At 44.3% G+C, this 23,441-nt stretch overlaps 1 protein-coding gene across 4 annotated transcripts; it reads right to left on the reverse strand.

Annotated features, from left to right (window-relative positions):
- Positions 1-1,465: 1,465 nt before the first annotated feature.
- Aqp7 (aquaporin 7) lies at positions 1,466-17,422 on the reverse strand. 4 transcript variants are annotated; one of them, XM_026387924.2, is made up of 9 exons: positions 17,227-17,422; positions 15,854-15,904; positions 15,661-15,771; positions 9,680-9,797; positions 3,372-3,498; positions 2,771-2,908; positions 2,471-2,589; positions 2,106-2,323; positions 1,466-1,768 (listed from the first exon to the last, which is right to left on the reverse strand). In XM_026387924.2, the coding sequence occupies exons 3-9, from the start codon at positions 15,675-15,677 to the stop codon at positions 1,516-1,518; spliced, it is 990 nt and encodes a 329-aa protein (XP_026243709.2). In that variant the 5' UTR covers positions 15,678-15,771; positions 15,854-15,904; positions 17,227-17,422; the 3' UTR covers positions 1,466-1,515. The 4 variants fall into 4 exon arrangements, with proteins under 4 accessions (XP_026243709.2, XP_026243712.2, XP_026243706.2 ...); XM_026387927.2 differs by lacking the exon at positions 15,661-15,771 and having other exon boundaries at positions 1,466-1,675; XM_026387921.2 differs by lacking the exon at positions 15,661-15,771.
- Positions 17,423-23,441: the final 6,019 nt, after the last annotated feature.

Consider the following 23,441-nt stretch of genomic DNA (forward strand, 5'->3'; position numbering starts at 1 on the left):
AAATCAGTCCTCCCTTGTGTTCTGCTTTCAGTGGTGACATTACCAACCCCCCACATCCAAGCCAGAAACCGGAAGTCATCATTGACTTCTCCCTGTCCCTCACCCACTCCTTCATCCAAACCACGCCCAAGTCCTGCTAGTTATATCTCCTAGGCTTGATCAAATCCCATCAGTAATTTCCACCCACAGTGCTGACCCAGTAGGTACCTGCTGCTGCTCCTGGATTATTGCCTCTCTCCATGTTCTCTGTAGACCAATCTCCCCCATTGCCTGTATCCTGCACACTCAGCTTAGGTGGGCTTTCTCCATCATCTCACCATCCTCCCACCAGAAGGAAGCCCATCCTCTGACTCCTGTCCCTTCAAACTGTCAGATGTCTCTTAGCCCCAGAAAGGACACCCTAATCCTCACTCCACTTTGCCTCCTCCTCTGAGAAGACTGGAGGCTGGCTGTAAGACCCCCTCTGAGCTCTAAACATCCTACTTTCTAACTCGTTTTTCATAAGTACCTATCCTCCATTATACTGCATTCCTTAATGGTAGAGACCTCGCCTTAGCCATTAGGCATGCATCTTCAGTGACCAGGCATGGTCTGCACACAGTAAATGCTAAATATATGAACAACAACAAGAACCACAAGTGATGCTGCCTTCTACATCCCAGAAAGCAGGATGGCTGGTTTCTGCCTGGCCCCATCATCAACATATCCTGGCTGCCAAGCTGCCACCCAGACTCTGGACCTGTTTCCTGTGAACTCTGTGAGACTTTTTCTTGCCTTTTTACTGATCAAAAATATTTCCCTCATTACATCTTCCTTTCCAACTCTGGAACTCCTTAATGTGTGGTAACTCTTATTTCAGGAAGGAGGAAGACGAGTCCAACCCCTTACTAGCTTTCAGTCCATACCACGCATCTCCAAGGGAATGAAAATTGGAACAAGAATGAAAAGAGTCTCATTATTTTTATGTATGAAGCACGGATAGAGTAAGTAAACATAGGTTTAGTATACCTGTGGTATTAAAAAAGTGTCATTAAGAAAATATTTAAAAGAATGCTGAAGGCACTAATGAAAAAAAATATTGAGAAATTCTGATCTGCACTCTTGATCTTGCTTTGTCTGGTCCAAGAACTGGCCATGGCTAAAGAAGGGACAAATGGGGGGACTCTAGAATCCTATCACAAGGTACCTTCAAGATATGCCCAAAGTTGCCCCACCCCCAGCTAGTTCTGGGCCTTACATCAAATCACCCCCCTCAGAGTCCTCTATGCCTGTCACCTCACCCTAAGGCCACAGGTCAGTTCCTCCCAATTCTCCCTCAGGGAACACCCCAGCTCCTGTGCTGGAGAGAGTTGAGGCCTCTCAGCTCTATGCTCCAGACTTGAGCTAAGGCATAAACACTGGAGCTCCTGGAAGGAGCCAGGAGGGAAGCCCAACCACAGGAGGCCCCACAAAGTGAGGGTGCCACTGTGGGACAAGGCATTCTTTATTAGGGTGAGTTGGGATGACAGTCTCAACTTAGAACTGCTCTAAAGGCATGGAGCCACTTAAGGATGGGACAGGCTGGATTGAAGGGGCAATGGGGGAGGTCGTGGATGGGCTGGTCTTGGGCAATTCAGTTATCCTGTGATCTTCGAACACCATGGAGTTCTCCAAACTCTGAGGCTTCCGTGGGATGCTGGAGCCAATGAAGATGACATAGATGATGCCACCTAGGTAGGCACCTAGGAGTGGTGCCACCACTGGCACCCACCACCAGTTGTCCCCAGCACTGCAGGCAAGAGACAGGACTGCTGAGGAGGCCAATGCCCAGGGTGGCACTAGCATCCACCTCAGGCCAAGACAGAGAGAGCAGAGGAGTCACCCCAGGTGACACCCTTGCCAGGGGCCCTGGCCCACCTCAGCCCGATTCAGGGGTAGGGTTGACAGTCCCAGAGCAAGGTCTACATCTGTGCTGGTCTGGGAAAACATCAGGACCCACCCCAGCTCCCTGAGCTATCTGGATGTTCTGCAGGACTCTCCTGGGCGGCTGCTCAGCTTGCCCCACCCCTCTGCAAGCAGGGGCCCCACAGAAAACTCACAGGAATGGGGCTTGGCAAGGGCGGTACCTGAACACCTGTTTCCCCCAGCCAGCAATGAAAGTGAAGAAGCGAGGAGGCAGGTCCCGGGACGGGTTCATAGCATATCCTGAGTTCATGCCTAGGGACGCTCCGATGATGACAATGAGGAGGCCGACCACCAGAGCCTCTGTCCCTCGAAGTGCTGGATTGTTGTCCTTGTCCGTGATGGCAAAGAGACACAGCTGGAGCATCCCTGTGATAAACATCTGGGGAGTAGATGACATGGCAGCCTACTGAGGCCCTAGCCAAGCCACGGAGTCTCCATTGTACCCTAAATCCAAACACCCTGGTGGAGACATTCTTGGTACAGTCCCCATCCAGAATCTTTTCTTCTATCACCCTACACTACTGACCTCATCCAGGAAGCCCCTCCACAATATCATGTGTTCAGGAAGGTAAGTGGCAAAAATGCCAGCAGTGGCCGTGGGACCAGTCACTGTCAGAAGGTTGCCGGAGAAGTGGATAATGGCCGCTGTGGAGACAGATTGAGTTATACCCCACCAACATCCCAGATTGTAGGGTGAGGGTTGGGGAGCACCTCCAAGGCCTTTTCTCCCAGACATTTTTACAGAACCGGAACACCAAGACCTGATATGCCCATGTTTCAGAAGAGGCTGAGACTGGAGGCAGACTACCCGGGAGAGAACACTCACTATAGAAGAGGCTGTAGATGGTGACAGCAGCCATGAAGGAGCCCAGAAACTGACCCAGAACATACACAGGAAACTTCCTCCAAGGCATGCGACCTAAAGCGCAGGTGGTGAAGGTCACAGCTGCATTCATATGGGCCCCTGTGGGGAGGGGCAGGTGTAGGGGAGATTGAGAGCAGAAACAAAGGATAAGATGAATAATATTAACAGCAACAGCAATAATAAATAGTAATGGTGAGTGTTTATGGATTGTGTACTGTAACAAAGGCTTTCTAATTGAACCCTTACAATGGTCGCCACAAAGTAAGGACCACCATCTCCATTTCACCATCAAGGAAAATGAGAAACAGAAGTGAATAATTTCCCTAAGATGACCCAGCTTGTAAAAAGGGCAGGGGCAGGGGCGCTGTCAAAAGGGTTCATGAAGAGTCTGGGGAAGACATGCAGCCAAGGCAAGGGGTTCGGAGGCACATCCTCCCTTCAGGTAGCCAGTAAGGGTGAGGCACCAGCTGTATCAGAGACAAGGTTGGCTGGAGGTGGGCAAGAAACAGCTTGCCAGGAATACCTGGTCTTGCCCAATCAGAAGGGGTCTGGGCTTACTCACCAGAGATGTTGCCTGCCACATGCATTCCTATGGTGACTCCAAAGCCAAAACCCAAGTTGACACTCAAGTAGCTCCCAAATTTTTTCCCTCCTAGAACCATATGGGCTATAGAACCAAGGCCAAATACCTGCAAAAAAAAAAAAAAAAGAGTTTCTGAGGTGGCTGCCTGCCCAGAAGTCCCAACCCCAGAGGAGAGCTCTGAAGTCAGTTCTAGCTCCTCACCACCCCCATGTCCTAGGCCTCCCCAGTATTGCCCTTAAAGACCTTCTGCTGTGCCCTCTTTTTCCAGAGCCTTCTCTCTCATGGCCTCTTCTCCCTTACCCCATAGAGATCTCTCATACCTGAGCCAGTGAGAGCTAGGTGATGGGTTTGAAAGAAGACAGGGACAGGTGGGAAAGTCAGAGGCTCCTAAGATATATCCAGGTACCTTGACCTTGAGCCCACACCTGTAGTTTGGGTTGTGAGCAGGGCTTCAAAGAGGGGATAATTGGTGTGAACTGCACCCCTCAAAGCATCTTATACTTCAGGCCAACCTGAAGGATATTTCTATTCGGAGCACTATTACTCTCCCCAACTGATAGATGGGCAAAGTGAAGCTTCAAGAAATTGAATGGTGGGGCTGGGGCTGTGGCTCAGCAGCAGCGCACTTGCCTGGCATGTGTGAGGCACTGGGTTCGATTCTCAGCACCACATACAAATAAATAAAATAAAGGCCTATAAACAACTAAAAAAAAAATTTTTAAAAAAGAAATTGAATGGCTTATCCAAGGTCACACAGCCTGTAACACAGTGAAACATGATCAGATCCATGACAGGTGGTCTCAAATCAAACAATTGCATTACTCCATGCATTCCTTGCTGTCTCAGGCCTCTGTGTTGGATATACTGTTCCTTCTGCTGGAATACTTGATCCTATATTCTGAAAAACTTAATATTCTGTAAGATCAAACTCAGAAGTCACCTTCTTTGAAATGTCGATGTGTTTTAGGTCTAGCTTCTAGAAATCAGAGTCTAGATATGTGTTATGCAAGTTATCTAGACATGTGAAAAATTAGGCATAGTGGCACACACTTGTAATCCCGGTGACTCGGGAGGCTGAGACAGGAGGATTGCAAGTTTAAGGCCAGCCTCAGCAACTTAGTGAGGCCAACATAAACTTAGAACTTATTTCAAAATAAAAAATAAAAAGGTCTGGGGCTGGGGCTGGGGTTGTTGCTCAGTGGTAGAGCACTCACCTAGCATGTGCAAGGCCCTGGGTTCAATCCTAGCACCACATAAAAATAAATAAAGGTATTGTGCCCAATTGCAATTAAAAAATAAATATTAAAAAAAAGGTATGGGATATAACTCAGTGACTAAGTGCCTCTGGGTTCAATCCCCAGAACCAAATAACAACAACAAAAAAAGGATATCTATTTATGTGACCACATGCAGCTGTTATGCACTTAAAATGGGACTGTCCAATTGAGATCTGCTCTAAGTGTAAAGCACATGCCAGATTTCAAAGATTTAGTTGGAAGTGGAGAATGTGAATTAGCTTAACGATTTTATGTTGACTACATGTTGGATTTTGGATACATGGGTTAAATATAATAACATACAACTTATTCTCACCTGTTGCTCTTTACTTTTTTAATGTAGCTACTAGAAAATTTTAAAGTATGTAACTCAAATTCTATTTCCCTTGACCAGTTCTGCTCTAAAGCTTAGGAAATAGAAAATCTAAATAATTATGGACATGAGAACTGCAATGAAGCCATGGGTGAATAGGGCCCCAGGAGAAGGGGGGCACACAGCTGGAGGCTGATTAGAGTCAGCATTTATGGGTGGATGTTAGAAATCTCAGCTGAGCAGGCGTTAAAATGGGAGAACAAAGAAAGTACACCAGGGAGAGATTTTCCCAAGGAGGGCATGGTCAACTTGGTTAGTCATATGCAGCCTCTGGATCACAAGTATGAAGACCTGCCTGGAAAGCACATTCCTTTGGATGGCAATCCAGCGGTCATTAGTAACATGATGAGCACTGTGTTATCAGGCCATGGGTGTGGGGGGTTGGGGCAGAAGCCAGGAAAGATTGTTAGGTAAGTGGTAAGGCGGTAAGGAAGAATTCATTTATTTGAGACAGGGTCTCACTATGTTGCCCAGGCTGGCCTCAAATTCTTGGACTCAAGGGATCTATCTTTCTGCTGCAGCTTTCAGAGTATCTGGGACTACAGTTGGGCACCACCACGCCCAGCAGAGGTAACTTTTTTGCAGTGCTGGGGATTGGACCCTGGGCCTCACTCATGCTAGGCAAGTGCTCCAGCACTGAGCTACAATCCCAGCTGATGAGAATTAAAATGTACCAGTATAGAGACTTCTTTGAGAACTTCTTTGAGAAGTGAGAGTGTATGATAAATGACAGGTTCACAAGATGAAGGGAGAGATGTTTTGTTCTGTTAAGTGGAGAGATTTTGGTATGTTTATGGGTGGGCGTGCTGAAGATAGAGGAAAGAAAGAAAAAAGAGCAAAGGGCGTGAGTGGGCTGGAAGAATGGACTGAAGTAGAGGAGTCCTCCAGGAAGGAGGTGACACACCCTAGCTTAGGAGAAATGTGTGGATGCACAGGTAGGTAACAGGTGGTGAGAGGGACAGGAACAAAAGGAGGTAGACACACATACATAGCTGGGTTTCCAGGAAACACAGGAAGCTAGCCCAATGATTTTCTCTGTCAACCAGGAGATCAAACTATTTGCTAATTAAAAAAAAAACAAAAACAAAAAAAACAGGCAGATGTAGAGCAGTTTCAAGGAAGTCTGAGAAAGTGTGAAATAGCCAGGTATGACAGAGGACAGGCAGTTGAGCATGGCTCACTGGTTCCCTCAGGAATCCAGGAAAGGTGCAGGGGAGCCCAGAGATGGCTGGCTTAAGGCCAGGAGAGGATGCAGCAGGAGAGGACAGGAACTGACAGGAATAGGAGGAGTGAGGCCATGCCAGGCTAGTTGGGGGACCTCCCAGGGGGTGAAGGGACTGAAGCAGGCATGGAGAGTCTGAAGACTGAGGGTCCCTCATTTCTGTTTTCCCCATGTCAACATAATGTTTTTTTAAAAATAATGAATGAGCCAAGCACAGCGGTGCATGCCTATAATCCCAGCAGCTCGGAAGGCTGAGACGGGAGGATCAGAAGTTCAAAGCCAGCCTTAGAAACTTAGTGATGTGCAAAGCAACTTAGCGAGACCCTGTCTCTAAATAAAATATAAACAGGGCTGAGGATGTAGCTCACTGGTTAAGCACCCCTGAGTTCAATCTCTGGCACCAAAAAGAAAAAGAAAAATAATGAATGAGTGAATTAATCCCACATGATTCTCTGTATCAGAGTTGCCAATTGGCAATACACATACCTAATCCATCCAGCACACAGGTTTTGGTTTTAAAAAACAGAAGTTTCAGGTCCTCTTGCAAAATAAGAAGCTGAGGCCATGCTGGCCTGTATTCCACCTCCATGGTAACAGCCAGCTGGAGAAGTGGCAGTTACACCCTTACACAGGTCTGCACTCTGTGTCCAAGTCCCTACCACCCTGAGTTGACATTCTTGGCCCCTGTAGCATATGAGTTTGCAACCCTTGCCCTATTGCTCACATACACAGCTTTGGGTTTCCAGGGAACCGATGGTTCCAGCCTCTCCCCTCTCTGGTAAGTGAATGTAACCCAGCCCATCAAAGTCCCCCCAATAGCCAGGAAGCCAGCTTTGAGGACAATAACCTTAGAGGTTATAGAGTAGAATAGCTCACTTCCCTCATCCTGGCTGCAATAAATGGGACCCAAGGTCACGCTAGCCTTTTTTTTTTTTTTTGGCAAAACCTTTACCCTGGTGATTCACTGAGCTTCCTATCAACTGAAAAAGCCCCCACTTCTTGGCACATGTCTGGCAACTAAAAATAACAATACAATGTCCTTCATGAGCTTAAACCTCACAACGTTCTTTTAAAAGCATTGCTTCCTTTCAATCCTCACAGCAAATCTGTGTAGCAAGTGTTTTTGCTCCCACTGTAGAAAAACTGCAGCCCAGACAGGGGTCTTGAACTACCCAATGCCTGAAAGCAAGGGTCATATCATAGCAGGCGGGGAGTTAACAAGACAGCCTTAGAGAGCCTGTGATCTCTAAACTAAGGGACAGACCATAGAGGTTAAAGGTCAAGATTATGATATTAAACCAGGCATAGTGGTGTGCACCTGAAATCCCAGTGACTTGGGAGGCTGAGGTAGAAGGATTTCAAGTTTGAGGGCAGCCTGGGTAACTGAGTGAGACTCTGTCTCAAATTAGAAAATAAAAAGGGCTCTGGGTTCAGATGTCAATACCAAAAGAAAAAAAATTAATACTAGACTGGGCTAGATTTAATTTTTTGTGAGTATTTTTTATTGGTTCTTCTTAGTTATACATAACAGTAGAATCAATTTTGATAACATTATTTAAGTACAGAATATATCTTACTCTAATTAGGACCCCATTCTTGTGGGTGGGCATGATAATGGGATTCCCTTATGGATTTAATCTTAAAGTATGACTAAACCAATGATTTAGTCTCACAGAGCCTCAGTTTCCCCATCTGTGAAATGGGGGCTAACAACAGTACCTACTTCACAGGGTCATTGTGAGGGTTTGGGATGATGCCACATGTAAGGGGTTTAGCATCAGAGTGTTTGGTATGCAGTAAGTGCTCAACAATTATCTAAATAAAAAATTTTTTTTAAAAAAAGGGAAGGTAGATGTGGGCAAGTATCAAGGCATGCGGGCAGTGCTTGCTTTCCCTAAGGCTCTCCAAAGAGGCACCCTCCTGCCTCTGAGGTTCCAAGGTTTAACAGCCCTCATGGGACTAGAATGTCTTGTCATAAATGAATTACTTTCTCCTGGATCAAGGAGGGACAGGATCCGGGTGCTGTCCTTACAGCTCAGGAGGCAAAGCAGGTAAGGGAGGAGGGTAAGAGAATGGGATGCAGGGAAGAAAAAGCAGCTGAGAGCACTTGTCATAATAACAAGGACCAACACATATGTATTAACACCTCTGTGCTAAGTGTTGGCACTTGGCCTTCTTCACACAAGTCTGCCACCTTGATGCTAGTGTCCCCATTTTCCAAAAGGAAACTAACATTCTGAGCAGTTTAAATGCTGGTGGAAGATCACATACAGCTAGAAGATAGCAGAGCCAGAGCACAAATAGCTCCAAAGCCCGTGAAGGCTAGATGCTATATACTTGAAAACTGAGAAGACAAGCTCAAAGCCAGAAGAGACCTGCCCAAGACCTGCTGGTGACTTTGTGGGTTAGGGTAAGAAACCAGGTGTCCAGAGTCCTTCTCACACAGGTTCATTCTCTCTGCACAATTTTACCCAATTTAATGCATTTCCTCTCTTTCCTCCCAGCCCAACTTCTCTGGAGCTCCAGAGCCTTGTATTCAATTTATTACCTCTTGAATTCTCCACTGACATCTCACCTGATCACGTCCAAACCAACCTCACCTCTTCTTGTACTAGCTCCATGCTCCAGAATGGCCCATCAGACATCTGTTGCTTGCAAAGTCTCCTTGATTCCATCTCCTACAATTCTATATATGGGCTTTCTTTGCCATCCCCAACCATGTCACAGCCCTCCTCTTTTTTTTTTTTTTTTTTGGTACCAGGAATTGAACCCAGAGGTGCTCAACTACTGAGCCACTTTATATATATATATATATTTATATTAGTCAGAGACAGGGTCTCTCTAAGTTGCTTAGGGCCTTAACTCACGATCCTCCTGCCTCAACCTCTGAGCCGCTGGGATTACAGGTATGTGCTGCCATGCCTGGCACAGCCCTCTCTCTATTCCATCTAGATCAGCCTCCTAACTGGCTCCTTCCTCTCCCTCCAGCCTAGCCTTTTCTGCTTAGTCTCCACACTGTGCCCAAAAGCTACCTTCTAAAATCCAGATATGGCCATATCACTCCCCAGCTTGATAACCTTCAATGTCTCCCCATTGTCCTCAAAATTAATTTTCAAAGCCTGACATTCAAGGTTTTCAGCAGCCCCTTTACCCTTGGTTTTCCTTTTCCCCACTGCCATCTATGCCCCTTGACTCCCCAGCTCATGGTTTCACCCTGTCCTGGTTTATTATGAGCCCTTTCTGTCCCAAAAGGACTTGTTGAGCAAAGCCTTTCACCTACTTTCTTGTGCTTTCTTCTCAGACTCCCAGATCAGAGGCAGAGGAAGTAACAGTATGCCTCATGGGATCAGTGCTGGGAGAGATTTGTGGACTGCCCCTGCTGCACTCCCCCACCCCATGCCCCCCATCCACTCACCATCATGACATACGTGCTCATGAACTCAGCCAGGAACTCCCGCACCATCTCCTTCTGCAGTGTTGCTTGTATCCTCATTAGCACCGACCAGGAGACCATCTTGAAGTTGCTGTTGGATCTGAAGCAGCGGCCCAAGCCCATGGACGGAAAGGAAAGTCAAGTCCGCCTACTGCCCATCAGCCCTTCAACTCCTGGCTGAGTTAATAGGTAACCCTGCAGCTTCTCCACATACGCGTCCTTGTGCCCAGGGCAGCTAGGACAGCTGGGATCAGAGACACCTGAGAGCCACAGGATCACGGAGAGGAACTGGGGCAGATGGCCCAATCAGGCTCCTTCTTCCTTCTTACAGGAAATGGACAAGTGGGAAGGACCTACCAATGTGGCCACTTTGTAGAGGGGGTCATTGGGCAGCAGAAAGTGCAACCTGAAGTGTTGAGGAGCTGCTAGGAGAAGCAGGGTAGGAGAGAGCAGGCTGAAGAGTGGAGCTCAGTTATCCGTCTGCCTAACTGCAGGAGCCAGAACTTGAGGGTCACAGACCAGGATCTGGCAATAGTGAGGCACTTTTCAAACAGCATGGGGTGTGGCAAAATCTGATGCTGGGTTCTATAAACAGCACTGAGGCCTGAAACATGCACCAGCCTCTGCCAAGATGAAGGTGTCAGCAAAATGAACCAGGCTGTATAGCTAGGTCAGCACAAAGAGATATCTGTAAGTGAATGAATGAATGAACAAGAGAGAGGGAGGGAGAAAGGACGGACAGATGGGATAGGATCTTACTTCCTGGTTTATCCTCAGTGCCTAACACAGTGCCAAGCCCATAGAAGATGTATTGGTTGGATCAATGAAAACTGGGGGAACCTGTCTCTTACTCTCAACTAAATCCCAGAGCTAAATACACAGATGGATGAACAGAAAGATGCTGGGCACGGTGAAGCACATCTGTAATTCCAGTGACTCTGGAGGCTAAGGCAAGAGCATTGCAAGTTCAAATCCAACCTCAGCAACTTAGTGATGACCTAAGCAACTTAGTGAGACCCTGTCTCAAAAATAAAATAATAATAATAAAACGGCGGGGCTGGGGTTGTGGCTCAGAGGTTGAGCACTGGCCTAGTGTGCGTGAGGCACTGGGATCAATTCTCAGCAAAGCATATAAATAAATAAAAGTCCACTGACAACTAAAAAATATTTTTTAAAATATGTAGTTTTTTAGTTGTAGGTGGACACAATACCTTTATTTTATGCATTTATTTTTATATTGTGCTGAGGATCAAACCCAGAGCCTTACACGTGCCAGGCTAGCACTCTATCACTGAGCCCCAGCCCCAGCCCCCAAAAAATATTTTTAAAAAATAATAATAGGGCTGGGGTTATGGCTCAGTGGTAGAGCACTTGCCTAGCACATGTGAGGCACTAAGTTTGATCTTCAGCACCCCATAAAAATAAATGCATAAAATAAAAGTATGGGTCCATCCACAACTAAAAAACATTTTTTTTAATTTTAATATTTATTATTTTTAGCTTTTGGCAGACACAACATTTTTGTTTGTATGTGGTGCTGAGGATCGAACCTGGGCTGCACGCATGCCAGGCGAGCGTGCTACTGCTTGAGCCACATCCCCAGTCCTAAAAAATATTTTTTAAAAAATAATAATAGGGCTGGGGTTGTGGCTCAGCGGTAGAGTGCTCGCCTAGCATGTGTGAGGCCCTGGGTTCCATCTGCAGCACCACATAAAAATAAATAAATAAAGATATTGTGTCCAACTAAAAAATAAATTTAAAAATAATAATAATAATAATAATAATGGGCTGGGGTTGTGGCTCAGTGGTTGAGTGTACACCTGGCACATGCAGGACCTGGGTTCAATTCTCAACACCACATAAAAATAAATAAAATAAAGGTATCGTGTCCAACCACAACTAAAAAATAAATAATAATAATAATAATAAAAGGTATCAGGATGTGGCTCAGTGGTTAAGCATCCCTAAGTTCAATGCCTGGCACCTAAATAAATAAATAAATATTTTTTTAAAAAAAAAAGCCAGGTGCAGAATCATATGATTATCTCAATAGATGCTGAAAAAGCATTCAATACAATACAGCACCTCTTCACGTTCAAAACACTAGAAAAACTAGGAATGGTAGGATCAAACTTCAACATTTTAAAAGCTATCTATGTTAAGCCCAAGACCAACATCATTCTAAATGGAGAAAAAATGGAAGCATTTCCTCTAAAAACTGTAACAAGACAGGGATACCCTCTTTCACCACTTCTATTCAACACAGTCCTTGAAATTCTAGCCAGAGCAATCAGATAGACTAAAAAAATTAAAAGGATATACATAGGAAAAGAAGAACTCAAACTAATACTATTTGCCAATGACATGATTCTATATTTAGAAGGTCCAAAAAAATTCCACCAGAAAACTTCTAGAACCAATCAATGAATTCAGCAAAGTAGCAGGATATAAAATCAATACCCATAAATCAAATGCATTTCTATACAAAAGTGATGAATCCACTGAAAGAGAAATTAGGAAAACTACCCCATTCAAAATAGCTTAAAAAGTATAAAATACTTGGTAATAAATTTTAAAAAGGTGAAAGACCTCTACAATGAAAACTACAGGACACTAAAGAAGGAAATTGAAGAAGACCTTAGAAGATGGAAAGATCTTCCGTGCTCTTGGATAGACAGAGTTAATATTGTCAAAATGGACATTATACAGATTTAGTGTAAAACTATTATACATATTTAATGCAATTTCTGTTAAAATCCCAGTGACATTCTTCAAAGAACTTGAAAAAGCAATCATGAAATTCATTTGGAATAATAAGAAACCCAGAATAGCCAAAGCAATCCTAAGCAAAAAAAAAAAAAAGCATCACAATACCAGACCTTAAACTATACTGCAAAGCAATAGTAACAAAAACAGCATGGTATTGGCAACAAAATAGACATGTAGACCAATGGTACTGAATAGAAGACACAGAGACCAACCCACATAAATACAGTTATCTCATATTAGACAAAGGCACCAAAAACATGCATTGGAGAAATGATAGCCTCTTAAACAAATGGTGCTGGGAAAACTGGAAATCCATATTTAGCATGCATAAAACTCAACTCAAAGTGGATCAAAGACCTAGGAATTAAACCAGAGACCTTGCACCTAATACAGGAACAGTAGGCCCAAATGTTCATCATGTCAGATTATGCCCTGACTTTCTTAACAATCCCCTAAAGCTCAAGAAATAAAATCAAGAATCAATAAATGCGGGGCTGGGGTTGTGGCTCAGTGGTAGCGTGATTGCCTAGCATGTGTGACGCACTGGGTTCGATTCTCAGCACCACATACATATAAATAAGATAAAGGTCCATCAACAACTAAAAAAAAAAATTTTAAAAAGAGAATCAATAAATGGGATGCATTCAAACTAAAAAGCTTCTTCTCAGCAAAAGAAACAATCATTGAGGTGAAGAAAGAGCCTATAGTATGGGAGCAAATTTTTACCACATGTACAACAGATAGAGCACTAATCTCCAGGATATACAAATAACTCAAAAGACTTACTACCAAAAGAAAAGAAAAGAAAGAAAAAGGAAAAAAGAAACAGCCCATCAATAAATGGCCTAAGGAACTGAACAGACACTTCTCAGAAGAAGATATACAAACGAACCACAAATATATGAAAAAGTGTTCAACATCTTTAGTAATTAGAGAAATGCAAATCAAAACTACTCTAGGATTTCATCTCACCCCAATCATAATGGCAGTTATCAAGAATGCAAGCAATAATAAATAAGAGTTGGAGAGGATGTGGAGAAAAAGGTACGCTCATACATTGCTGGTGGGACTGCAAATTGTTGCAACCGCTTTGGACAGCAGTGTGGAGATTCCTCAGAAAACTTGGAATAGAGCCACCATTTTACCCAACTATCCCACTCCTTGATTTATTCCCAAAGGACTTGAAATCAGCATACTATAGTGACATAGCAATACCAATGTTTATAGCAACTGAATTCACAATAGCTAAACTGTGGAACCAACCTAGATGCCCATCAGTAGATGAATGGATAAAGAAATGGTGGTATATATACACAATGGAATATTACTCAGCAATAAAAGAGAATAAAATTGTGACATTTGCAGGTAAATGGATAAAGTTGGAGAATATTACGCTAAGTGAAGTAAGCCAATCCTAAAAACTAAAGGCCGAATATTTTCTCTGATTAGTGGATGCTGATCTATGATGGGGTGGGGGTAAAAAATTGAAGAAATTTGAATTGGGCAAAGGGGAGGGTGAGGAGGGGTTGTGGAGGTAGGAAAGATGGTGGAATGAAATGGACATTATTACCCTAGGTACATGTATAATTGGACAAATGGTGCAGCCAGAGAACTGAAATGTTGTGTTCCATTTGTATACAAGGAATTAAAATGCATTCTGCTGTCATGTACAACTAAGTAGAACAAATAATAATAAAAAGCCAGGTGCAGTAGTGCACATCTGTTATTTCAGCAGCTCAGGATGCTGAAGAGGATCACAAGTTCAAAGCCAGCCTCAGCAACTTAGCAATGCCCTGACCAACTCAGTAAGACCTTGTCTCTAAATAAAAAATAAAAAGGCTAGGGATGGCTCAGTGCTTATGTGCCCTTGGGTTCAATCCTCAGTACCAAAAAAAAAAAAAAATTAAATGAATTTCAGGTCCCAATGACTGTGAGGGGGAGGACTAAACTAGGAAAAGACTGGAAAGGACTGGAGAGGAGAGAGATGCTGGGGTATGGAGGATAAAGAGGAAGAAGAGGGCAGGTGGTGATTACACTGGCTGTGAAGAAGTAGGGTGGTAGTAGAATCAATGGTGGGAGGCATACACGTTCTAGATATTTCTAGATATGACTAGATGTGAGGGAAATGTCAAGGATGTGTCCTTGACTTTTGGCTTGAGCAACTGAAAAGGGAACACCTGACTGAGCTGAGGTCACAGGCAGAGGAACACACTCAGAGGGAGTGAAGGAGGCTGTTTTCAACTAGGATCTGGGTTGTCTGTAGGACACCAACAGGTCTTTGGTGTCTAAAGCCCAGGAGGAAGATGTGGGCTGGACACAGCAATCTCATCGGGACAGGAGGGAGGAACATTCATTCTCTCAATCTAAGAGTACACAAATGGCAAATTTGCTCTTGTGGAGCTGACAGCAATGAAATAAACAAGTGCATTCATGGGTTAGAAAGTAGTAGAACCCATGGGGGAACTGGGATAAGGAAAGGGGGAGCTGGCAGGCATGGAGTGTGATTGTAAGTGGAGTAGGCAGAGTAAGCTGCATTGAGAAGATGGACTTTTTTTCTTTTTTTTAAGAAGTGTTGGGCTGGGGATGTGGCTCAAGCGATAGCGCGCTCGCCTGGCATGCGTGCGGCCCAGGTTCGATCCTCAGCACCACATACAAACAAAGATGTTGTGTCTGCTGAAAACTAAAAAATAAATATTAAGATTTAAAAAAAAAAAGAAGTGTCTTTTTTTTTGTCTTTTTTTTTTCTTGATTTTTTTTCTTTGTGTCTTTTTTTTTAACCTTTATTTATTTTTATGCTGTGCTGAGGATCGAACCCAATGCCTCTCTCACGTGAGCCACAATCCCAGCCCCAAGAAGATGGCCTTTGACTAGACATGAGGGAGGGGAAGGAAGGCACCAAGTAGATAACTGTGGGAGAGCACTTCAGGCAGAGGGATGAGTCACAGAAGGACTCTGAGCTGCCTGCAGAAAGCTAAGGTTGTGTGTGGCTCCAGGAGGGACAGTGAGGCGGGGGTGGGGAACCGCAGAGAGCTAAAGGGGATTAGATGGTGCAAAAACTCTGGCTCTTGTTCCATCCCAAGGGGCCAAGAAATGGGAAGTTCAGTTCAGCTGAGAGGGGCAGTCAGAACACACTGACCAACCCTGAACCCTTTGTCTCTCTGAGCCCCTCACCCCAGGGCCCAGCCTGGGCTTACCTGTGCTGTGAGGACATGAGAGACAGGCAGGAGACACACTTCTCTCATCCATGGGCTTCGAGGGAAGCAGGAAGGATGGGGACTAGGGGAGCAGCTGCCAGAAGGGAGAAGCTGAGGACAGGACAGGAGGGACACTAAGGTGTGCCTGGAGGAGGACAGGAGGCTGAGATGGGGAATGAGGTGGGGTACTTACCGCCTCTGCCCACCTACTTGAGCCATATCTTGTCCTTCAGATTTGTAGATGCTGTGAAGCCAAAGAGAGGTCACTGGGCTGTGGGATGCAGAACACCGTCCCACATTCCCATCAGACTCAGTCCCACAGGGGAGAAGTCACTGGGCAGCTAGCTCCTGCTAGTGCCACCCCCTCAACTCAGCCAAATTGGCATGACTGGGTGTGCCTCAGCCAATAGCAAGAGGCCCTGGAGTCCCCACCCCTCTACCCATGCTGGCCTCAGGACCCCTGACTTCTGGGCCAGGCCCTTCAGAGGTCCTCCTGACCTTCCCAAGTCTGCAACACACTCAGTTTTGGACAGTGCAAGGTCTGCAGCCTCCCCTCAGTGACTCCAGTCTCTCATAACAGATATCATACCTTTAATCTAACCTCAAGCTCACTTGTTGATGATTTAAACTGTGACTTTCCAGGACCTCTTCCCTACACTCATGCACACAGGATGTGGCCCTGAAAACTCATTTAGCCCATGCCTCCACCTCAGAACAAAGACTAACCCCCCCACACACCTTTCCTCAAACATCCCCCCCACAGCCACTCCTATTTTTCTCTCAAACTGACAGCATGAAAATAACCCTTGCGTTTTCCTCATCCTATTTTCTCTCTCTCTCTCTCTCTCTCTCTCTCTCTCTCCGCCCCCCTCCCCGCACCCAGGGATTGAACCCAGGGGTGCTTAACCACAAAACCACATTCCCAGCCCTTTTTTATATTTTATTAGAGACCAGGGTGTCATTGAGTTGCTGAGGCTGGGTTTGAACTCACTATACTTCTGCCTCAGCCTCTCAAAATACTGGGATTACAGGCATGTGCCACCGTGCCCAGCATGACCTCACTCTCTAACCTAATCTCCTCTGACTGCAGCACAAATTCATATCCTCAACTCTGAAGGCAGAAACTCTCCAGCACCAAGGGAGGGGGACCCCAGGGAGAAGATGCTTCTGCAAGCTAACAGTTGGCCTGTCGGTGACCTGCCTCCCTTTTGCCTTGGTCCAGGGTAAATCCTCTACAGCTCTCTTCTCCTCCCACCCCTGTGCTCTACTGACTTCCCAGCCCAATGCATTCTCTCAGTCTGTTCCACCAAGCTGCTCTGGTCGTCCCAGAAGTCAACTAACAGGTAAGGAAACTGTGGCCCAGAGAGAGGGTGCTATGTGCTCATATCACACAGCAACACAGGACTGAACCAGAACAGAAAGCCAAGCCTTCAACTCCCCCAGTTGGTGCTTGTTTCACAGTCAATCCTTCAGCCACCTCCTCCCCACATGATTCCCCCATGGCCCTTCCAGGATTTCACCTTGAGGAGACCACCCTGCCCCAGTCCTGCCTGAATCCCCACTCACTCTGCTGAAGTGCCTTAGGTGTCTCAGCCTTTATCTTGGGGGCTTCTCAGTTAAAGTAGGTCTCAGTCTTGTTCCTCCATTACTGTCAGCACAGTCTGCACCCCCAGTTGGAGCTCAACTATCTCTTTGTCCCTCGTCCAGAGCCCGCCCCTCAGCCCTTCCCAGAGCAGCCTCAAGTGCTGCTCCTGCCCCTCCAGGGGAGAGGTCAGTAGGACAGGGTTTGGCCACTTGAGCCAAGTCCAGACGCACTGCCCAAAATAGCATTCTTCCGCCTGCCAATGGCACCCTGGAAAGTAAGTTCTGAGGCAGCCCTTGTGAAGTCAGTTGTGGAACTCTAGTTAGGCACTTTTCTCCTCTCAGTCCCAAGGGAAAGAACAATCCTCTAAGCCAGATGATGGGCCTGTCTCCAGGACCAGAGCCTAAGGTAGCTCTTCCAGGGTCCCAAACCTGGCAAAAGGCTACAGAGGCTCCTAGGCCGCCAGCTACAGAATAGGGACTGGAGGTAGAAATTTCTGGAGATCAGTAGTCAACTGGGGGGCGGGGTGGGGGAATAGATTCTGAGTCCGTCCTCAGGGAGTCCTTGACCTGAAGTAGGGAAGGGGACTCGGGAACTGTCCCCAAGGGCCCCAATCTGAAGGGAAGGACACAAAAGCAATATTTTCAGGGAAATCCCATTCCAAATGGGAGGGGGAACCCAGGCCTAGTCCCCTAGGGGCCCCCTGTCTGAGGCCAAGAGGGGGAAACCTAGGCCCTGTCCTTAGGAAAATGCTTCCCTTAGGAAAGTCAGTGAAGGCCTCATGAAGGAGCAAAGCTGGACCGTGAGGGATCGAGCTCAGGGCTGTAGGAGCTCAGTGACCAAGATGGGGTCAGGATGGAGCCTGGAGACCAGCTGCAGTCTGAGAGGTTGGGGTTTTTTGTTTGTTGTTTTGTTTGTTTGTTTGTTGGCTGTACTAGAGATTGAGCCCAAGACTTCTCACTCGCTAGGCAAGCACTCTACCACTGAGCAACACCCTCAAACCTTTTTATTTTTTGGTACCAGCATGGCCACCCTCAACCCTTTTAAATTTTTTTTTTAATTTTGAGACATGGTCTTGCTAAGTCACTAGGCTGGCTTCAAACTTCCAATCCTTTTGCTTCAGATTCCCGAGGACCTGTCCGACCACACTTAGCTCCAAGAGATCTTTTAGAGTCAAATCTTGGCTGGGTCTGGAAGGACAAGGTGGCAGCTAGGGATTTGAGCAGATGATACAGTGATAAGACATAAGGAAGATGTTGCTGGTCTGCAGACCATAAGGACACCTGCCAATGGAGTGGTGGACAATAAGTCCAGGGAGCTTCTGAGGTCAGCACCCCCCAGGGTATAGAGTTCAGTTATCCAAAATCCAATCTATGTATGAAACTTTCCTCTAGAGGGTGCCAAAGACAAGGCCAGGTCTGGAACCTGCATAGCCTCAGTCGCTTCCCGATACACCCATCCCAACATGCTCAGCAGGTGGCAGCAGAGCAGGGGAGGGGGAGGCTGCAGTACCAGGGTTCCTGAAGTCAGAAGCCCTCCTTTAGGAACTAGCTTCCACTGCAGCCCCAGAAGTCTAAGGTTGTGCCCTTAATTCCCCTCTGGAGATCCTAAGTAAAATCAGGATGCTAGGTTTCTTCCTTCAGGGAGGAAGAGATATGCCTGGAAGAGGGGGGAGACCTGCCTTTATTCCTTTCCTGTGAATATTATCAGGGTAAGAGAGGAGATAAGGTCAAAAGTGAGATGGGATCTCAGGTAAGGCCAGAGCTTGGGCAGAATTAGATGGGAGTGAATTAGGAGCTATTTTGGAGTTGGGCCCTGGGGCAAAATTTTATGGGGCTGGATGCTTTAGAGGTAGTGAAGACAGTCCCTTCCCTCTTTGTGCTACAATATGACCCACCACTCTGATGCCTTGCACACTGACCTGGGTTTTTTGAGTCCAAGCTGAACATCAAATTCACTGTATAACCAACCCTGTTTCACTCCTTGCTTCAGGTTTCTGTTCCCCAATCCACAAAACAGGGTTGGAGTATATGAGGCCGCTCCCACTCAGCTATTTTTGGCATGCAGAGAGCACCCAGGAAAAGGTTTGGGAAGGCAACAACAGATGATGAACTAAAAAACTAAATTGGTGGAAATGATACATTGGTTGAAAATTAATCAGTAATATTGATGCAGCACGGGAATTTTTTTTGCAAACTTTAGTGTGTCCTTAAGCATTTGGTCCCTCTTTTAGCAATTGTTTAGTTTTCTAATTTTAATTTAGTCTGCCATGCAGGCGATTGCTAGTAAAATGTTGGAAATCACCCAGTGCTCACCAACTACTCACTTATTACCATACTAAAAGTTTTACAATGTAAACTGGTGATTGGGAATATTAATGTTCATCTAACCTAAAATTTAAATATATATGAAGATGGGCTGGGGATGGCTCAGTGGTAGAATGTTTTTCTAGCTTGTGACAGGCCATGAGTTCAATCCCCAGCATCCCCCAAAAAATTATTATTATTTTTTGGTTGTTGTTCCAGGGATTGAACCCACTAGTGCTTAACCACTAGCCACATCCCTTGCCTTTTTATTTTTTTTAAATTTTGAGACAGGGTCTCACTAAGATCCTTAGGGCCTCGTCAAGTTGCTAAGGCTGGCTTTGACTTGCAATCCTCCTGTCTCAGCTTCCTAGGATTATAGGCATGTGCCACCATGCTGGCCCTAATCTTTCTCTATATGTGCACATATATAAATCTCCTACCTACTGTGTCAATAATGAGTAGAATGATAATAATATTTTGTAAAGTACTTTTTTATTATTTTATTTTTTAAAAAAATTTGTTCTACTTAGTTTTACATGACAGCAGAATGCATTTCAATTCCTTGTACACAAATGGAGTGCAAAATTTCAATTCTCTAGTTATACACAGTGTAGAGACGCACCATTCATGCAATCACATGTACCTAGGGTAATGATGTCCATCTTATTCCACCATCTTTCCTACCCCTACACCCCTCCCCTTTTTCCCAATCCAAAGATCCTCCATTCATACCATGCCCCACCTCACCCCCATCATAGATAGGCATCCACTAATCAGAGAAAATATTCGACCTTTCATTTTTTGGGGGATTGACTTACTTCACTTAGCATAATATTCTCCAACTCCATCCATTTACCTGCAAATACCACAATTTTATTTTCTTTTTTTAAAATTTTTATTAGTTATTGATGGACTTTTATTTATTTATTTGTTTATATGTGGTGCTAAGATTTGAACCCATTGTGTATATATACCAAAGTTTCCCTATCCATTCATCTACTGAAGGGCATTTAGGTTGGTTCCATAATTTAGTTATTGTGAATTGTGCTGCTATAAACATTGATGTGGCTGTTTCCCTGTAGTATGCTGTTTTTAAGTCCTTTGGGTATAAACCTAGGAGTGGGATAGCTGGGTCAAATGGTGGTTCCATTCCCAGTTTTCCAAGGTTTCTCCATACTGATTTCCAGATTGGCTGCACCAATTTGCAGTCCCACCAGCATGTGGGAAAATGTGCCTTTCCCCCACATTTTCACCCACACTTATTGTTGTTTGTATTCTTAATAGCTAACATTCTGACTGGGGTGAAATGAAATCCTAGAGTAGTTTTGATTTGCATTTCTCTAATTGCTAGAGATGTTGAACATTTTTTCTTATGTTTTTTGATTGATTGTATATCCTTTTCTTTTTTTTTTTGAGAGAGAGAGAGAGAATTTTTTAATATTTATTTTTTAGTTTTCTGCAGTCACAACATCTTTGTTTGTATGTGGTACTGAGGATCGAACCTGGGCCGCATGCATGCCAGGCGAACGCGCTACCATTTGAGCCACATCCCCAGCCCTGTATATCCTTTTCCAAGAAGTGTCTGTTAAGTTCCTTGGCCCATTTATGGATTGGGTTATTTGGTTTCTTGGTGTTAATGTTTTTGAATGCTTTAAATATCCTACAGATTAGTGTCTCCAACACTTATTAATGCTTGTATTCTTTTTTTAATGTCATTTTTTTAATGAGAGAGAGAGAGAGATTTTTAATATTTTTTTTAAATGTTTCTAGGATAAAGTCTTTTTATTTTTTTTTTATTTTTTTTAAGAGAGAGTGAGAGGAGAGAGAGAGAGAGAACTTTTAATATTTATCTTTTTTTCTTTTAGTTCTCGGCGGACACAACATCTTTGTTGGTATGTGGTGCTGAGGATCAAACCCGGGCCGCACGCATGCCAGGCGAGCGCGCTACCGCTTGAGCCACATCCCCAGCCCTAATATTTATTTTTTAATTTCCTGTGGACACAACATCTTTCTATTTGTATGTGGTGCTGAGGAACGAACCCAGCGCCCCACGCATGCCAGGCGAGTGCGTTACTGCTTGAGCCACATCCCCAGCCCAATGCTTGTATTCTTGATAACTGCCATTCTGACTGTGGTGAGATGAAATCTTAGAGTAGTTTTGATTTGCATTTCTCTAATTACTAAAGATGTTGAACACTTTTTCATATATTTGTTGGTTACTTGTATATCTTCTTCTGAGAAGTGTCTGTTCAGTTCCTTAGGCTATTTTTTTTTACCCCCCCCTCCTTAGGCTATTTATTAATGGGTTGTTTTTTGGGTTTTTGTTGGTATTAAGTCTTTTGAGTTCTTTGTCTATCCTGGAGATACACAAAGAACTTTATCTGATGATCTATACAAATGCTCTATCTGATGTGCATGTGGTAAAAATTTGCCCCCATACTATAAGCTTTTTCTTCACCTCAATGACTATTTCTTTTGCTGAGAAGAAGCTTTTTAGTTTGAATGCATCCCATTTATGGATTCTTGATTTTATTTCTTGAGTTTTAGGAGACTTGTTAAGGAAGTCAGGGCCTAATCTGACATGATGAACATTTGGGTCAACTTTTCTTCTATTAGGCACAGAGTCTCTGGTCTAATTTTTAGGTCTTTAATCCACTTTGAGTAGAGTTTTATGCATGGTGAGAGATAGAGGTTTAATTTAATTTTGCTACATATGGATTTCCAGTTTTCCCAGCACCATTTGTTGAAGAGGCTATCATTTCTCCAATGTATATTTTTGGTACCTTTGTCTAGTATGAGATAACTGTATTTATGTGGGTTGGTCTCTGTGTCTTCTATTCAGTACCATTGGTCTACATGTCTATTTTGTTGCCAATACCATGCTGTTTTTGTTACTATTGCTCTGTAGTATAGTTTAAGGTCTGGTATTGTGATGCCTCCTGCTTTGCTTTTTTTTTTTTTTTTTTTTTTTTTTTTTCCTTAGGATTGCTTTGGCTATTCTGGGTTTCTTATTATTCCAAATGAATTTCATGATTGCTTTTTTAAGTTCTATTGGGCTGGGCACAGTGGCTCATGCCTGTAATCCTAGCAGCTCAGGAGGCTGAGGCAGGAGTATCGAGAGTTCAATGCCAGCCTCAGCAAAAGCGAGACACTGAGCAACTCAATGAGACCCTGTCTCTAAATAAAATATAAAATAGGGCTGGGGATGTGACTTAGTGGCCAAATGCTCCTGAGTTAAATCCTGGGTACTCAGAGAAAAAAAAAAGAATGCCATTGGGATTTTAATAGAAATTGCATTAAATCTGCATAACAGTTTTGGTAGTATGGCCATTTTGACAATATTAACTCTGTCTATCCAAGAGCATGGGAGATCTTTCCATCTTCTAAGGTCTTCTTCAATTTCCTTCTTTAGTGTCCTGTAGTTTTCATTGTAGAGGTCTTTCACCTTTTGTTGTTGTTGTTGTTAGATATATTCCCAAGTATCTTATACTTTTTAAGCTATTTTGAATGGGGTAGTTTTCCTATTTTCCCTTTCAGTGAATTCATCACTTATGTATAGGAATGCATTTGATTTATGGGTATTGGTTTTTTTTTTTTAAGAGAGAGGAGACAGAGAGAGAGAGAAAGGAAAGAGAGAGAGAATTTTCAATATTTATTTTCTAGTTCTCGGCAGACACAACATTCTTGTTGGTATGTGGTGCTGAGGATCGAACCCGGGCCGCACGAATGCCAAGCGAGCACGCTACCGCTTGAGCCACATCCCCAGCCCTAAGGGTATTGTTTTTATAATATAATTATAATTAATATAATCCTGCTACTCTGTTGAATTCATTGATTGGTTCTAGAAGTTTTCTGGTGGAATTTTTTGGATCTTCTAAATATAGAATCGTGTC

The sequence above is a fragment of the Urocitellus parryii genome, chromosome 4, assembly GCF_045843805.1.
Source record: "Urocitellus parryii isolate mUroPar1 chromosome 4, mUroPar1.hap1, whole genome shotgun sequence".
Taxonomy (NCBI): Eukaryota; Metazoa; Chordata; class Mammalia; order Rodentia; family Sciuridae; genus Urocitellus; species Urocitellus parryii.

Bases quoted from the DNA above. Each gene is read 5' to 3' on its own strand.
- Aqp7 (XM_026387921.2), bottom strand. From the start codon at position 15,879: ATGGCTCAAGTAGGTGGGCAGAGGCG. The intron at 9,798-15,853 runs GTAAGTACCCCA...CCGCTGCTTCAG, and splicing joins CAAGTAGGTGGGCAGAGGCG to ATCCAACAGCAACTTCAAGA. The intron at 3,499-9,679 runs GTGAGTGGATGG...TTTTTTTTGCAG, and splicing joins TGAGCACGTATGTCATGATG to GTATTTGGCCTTGGTTCTAT.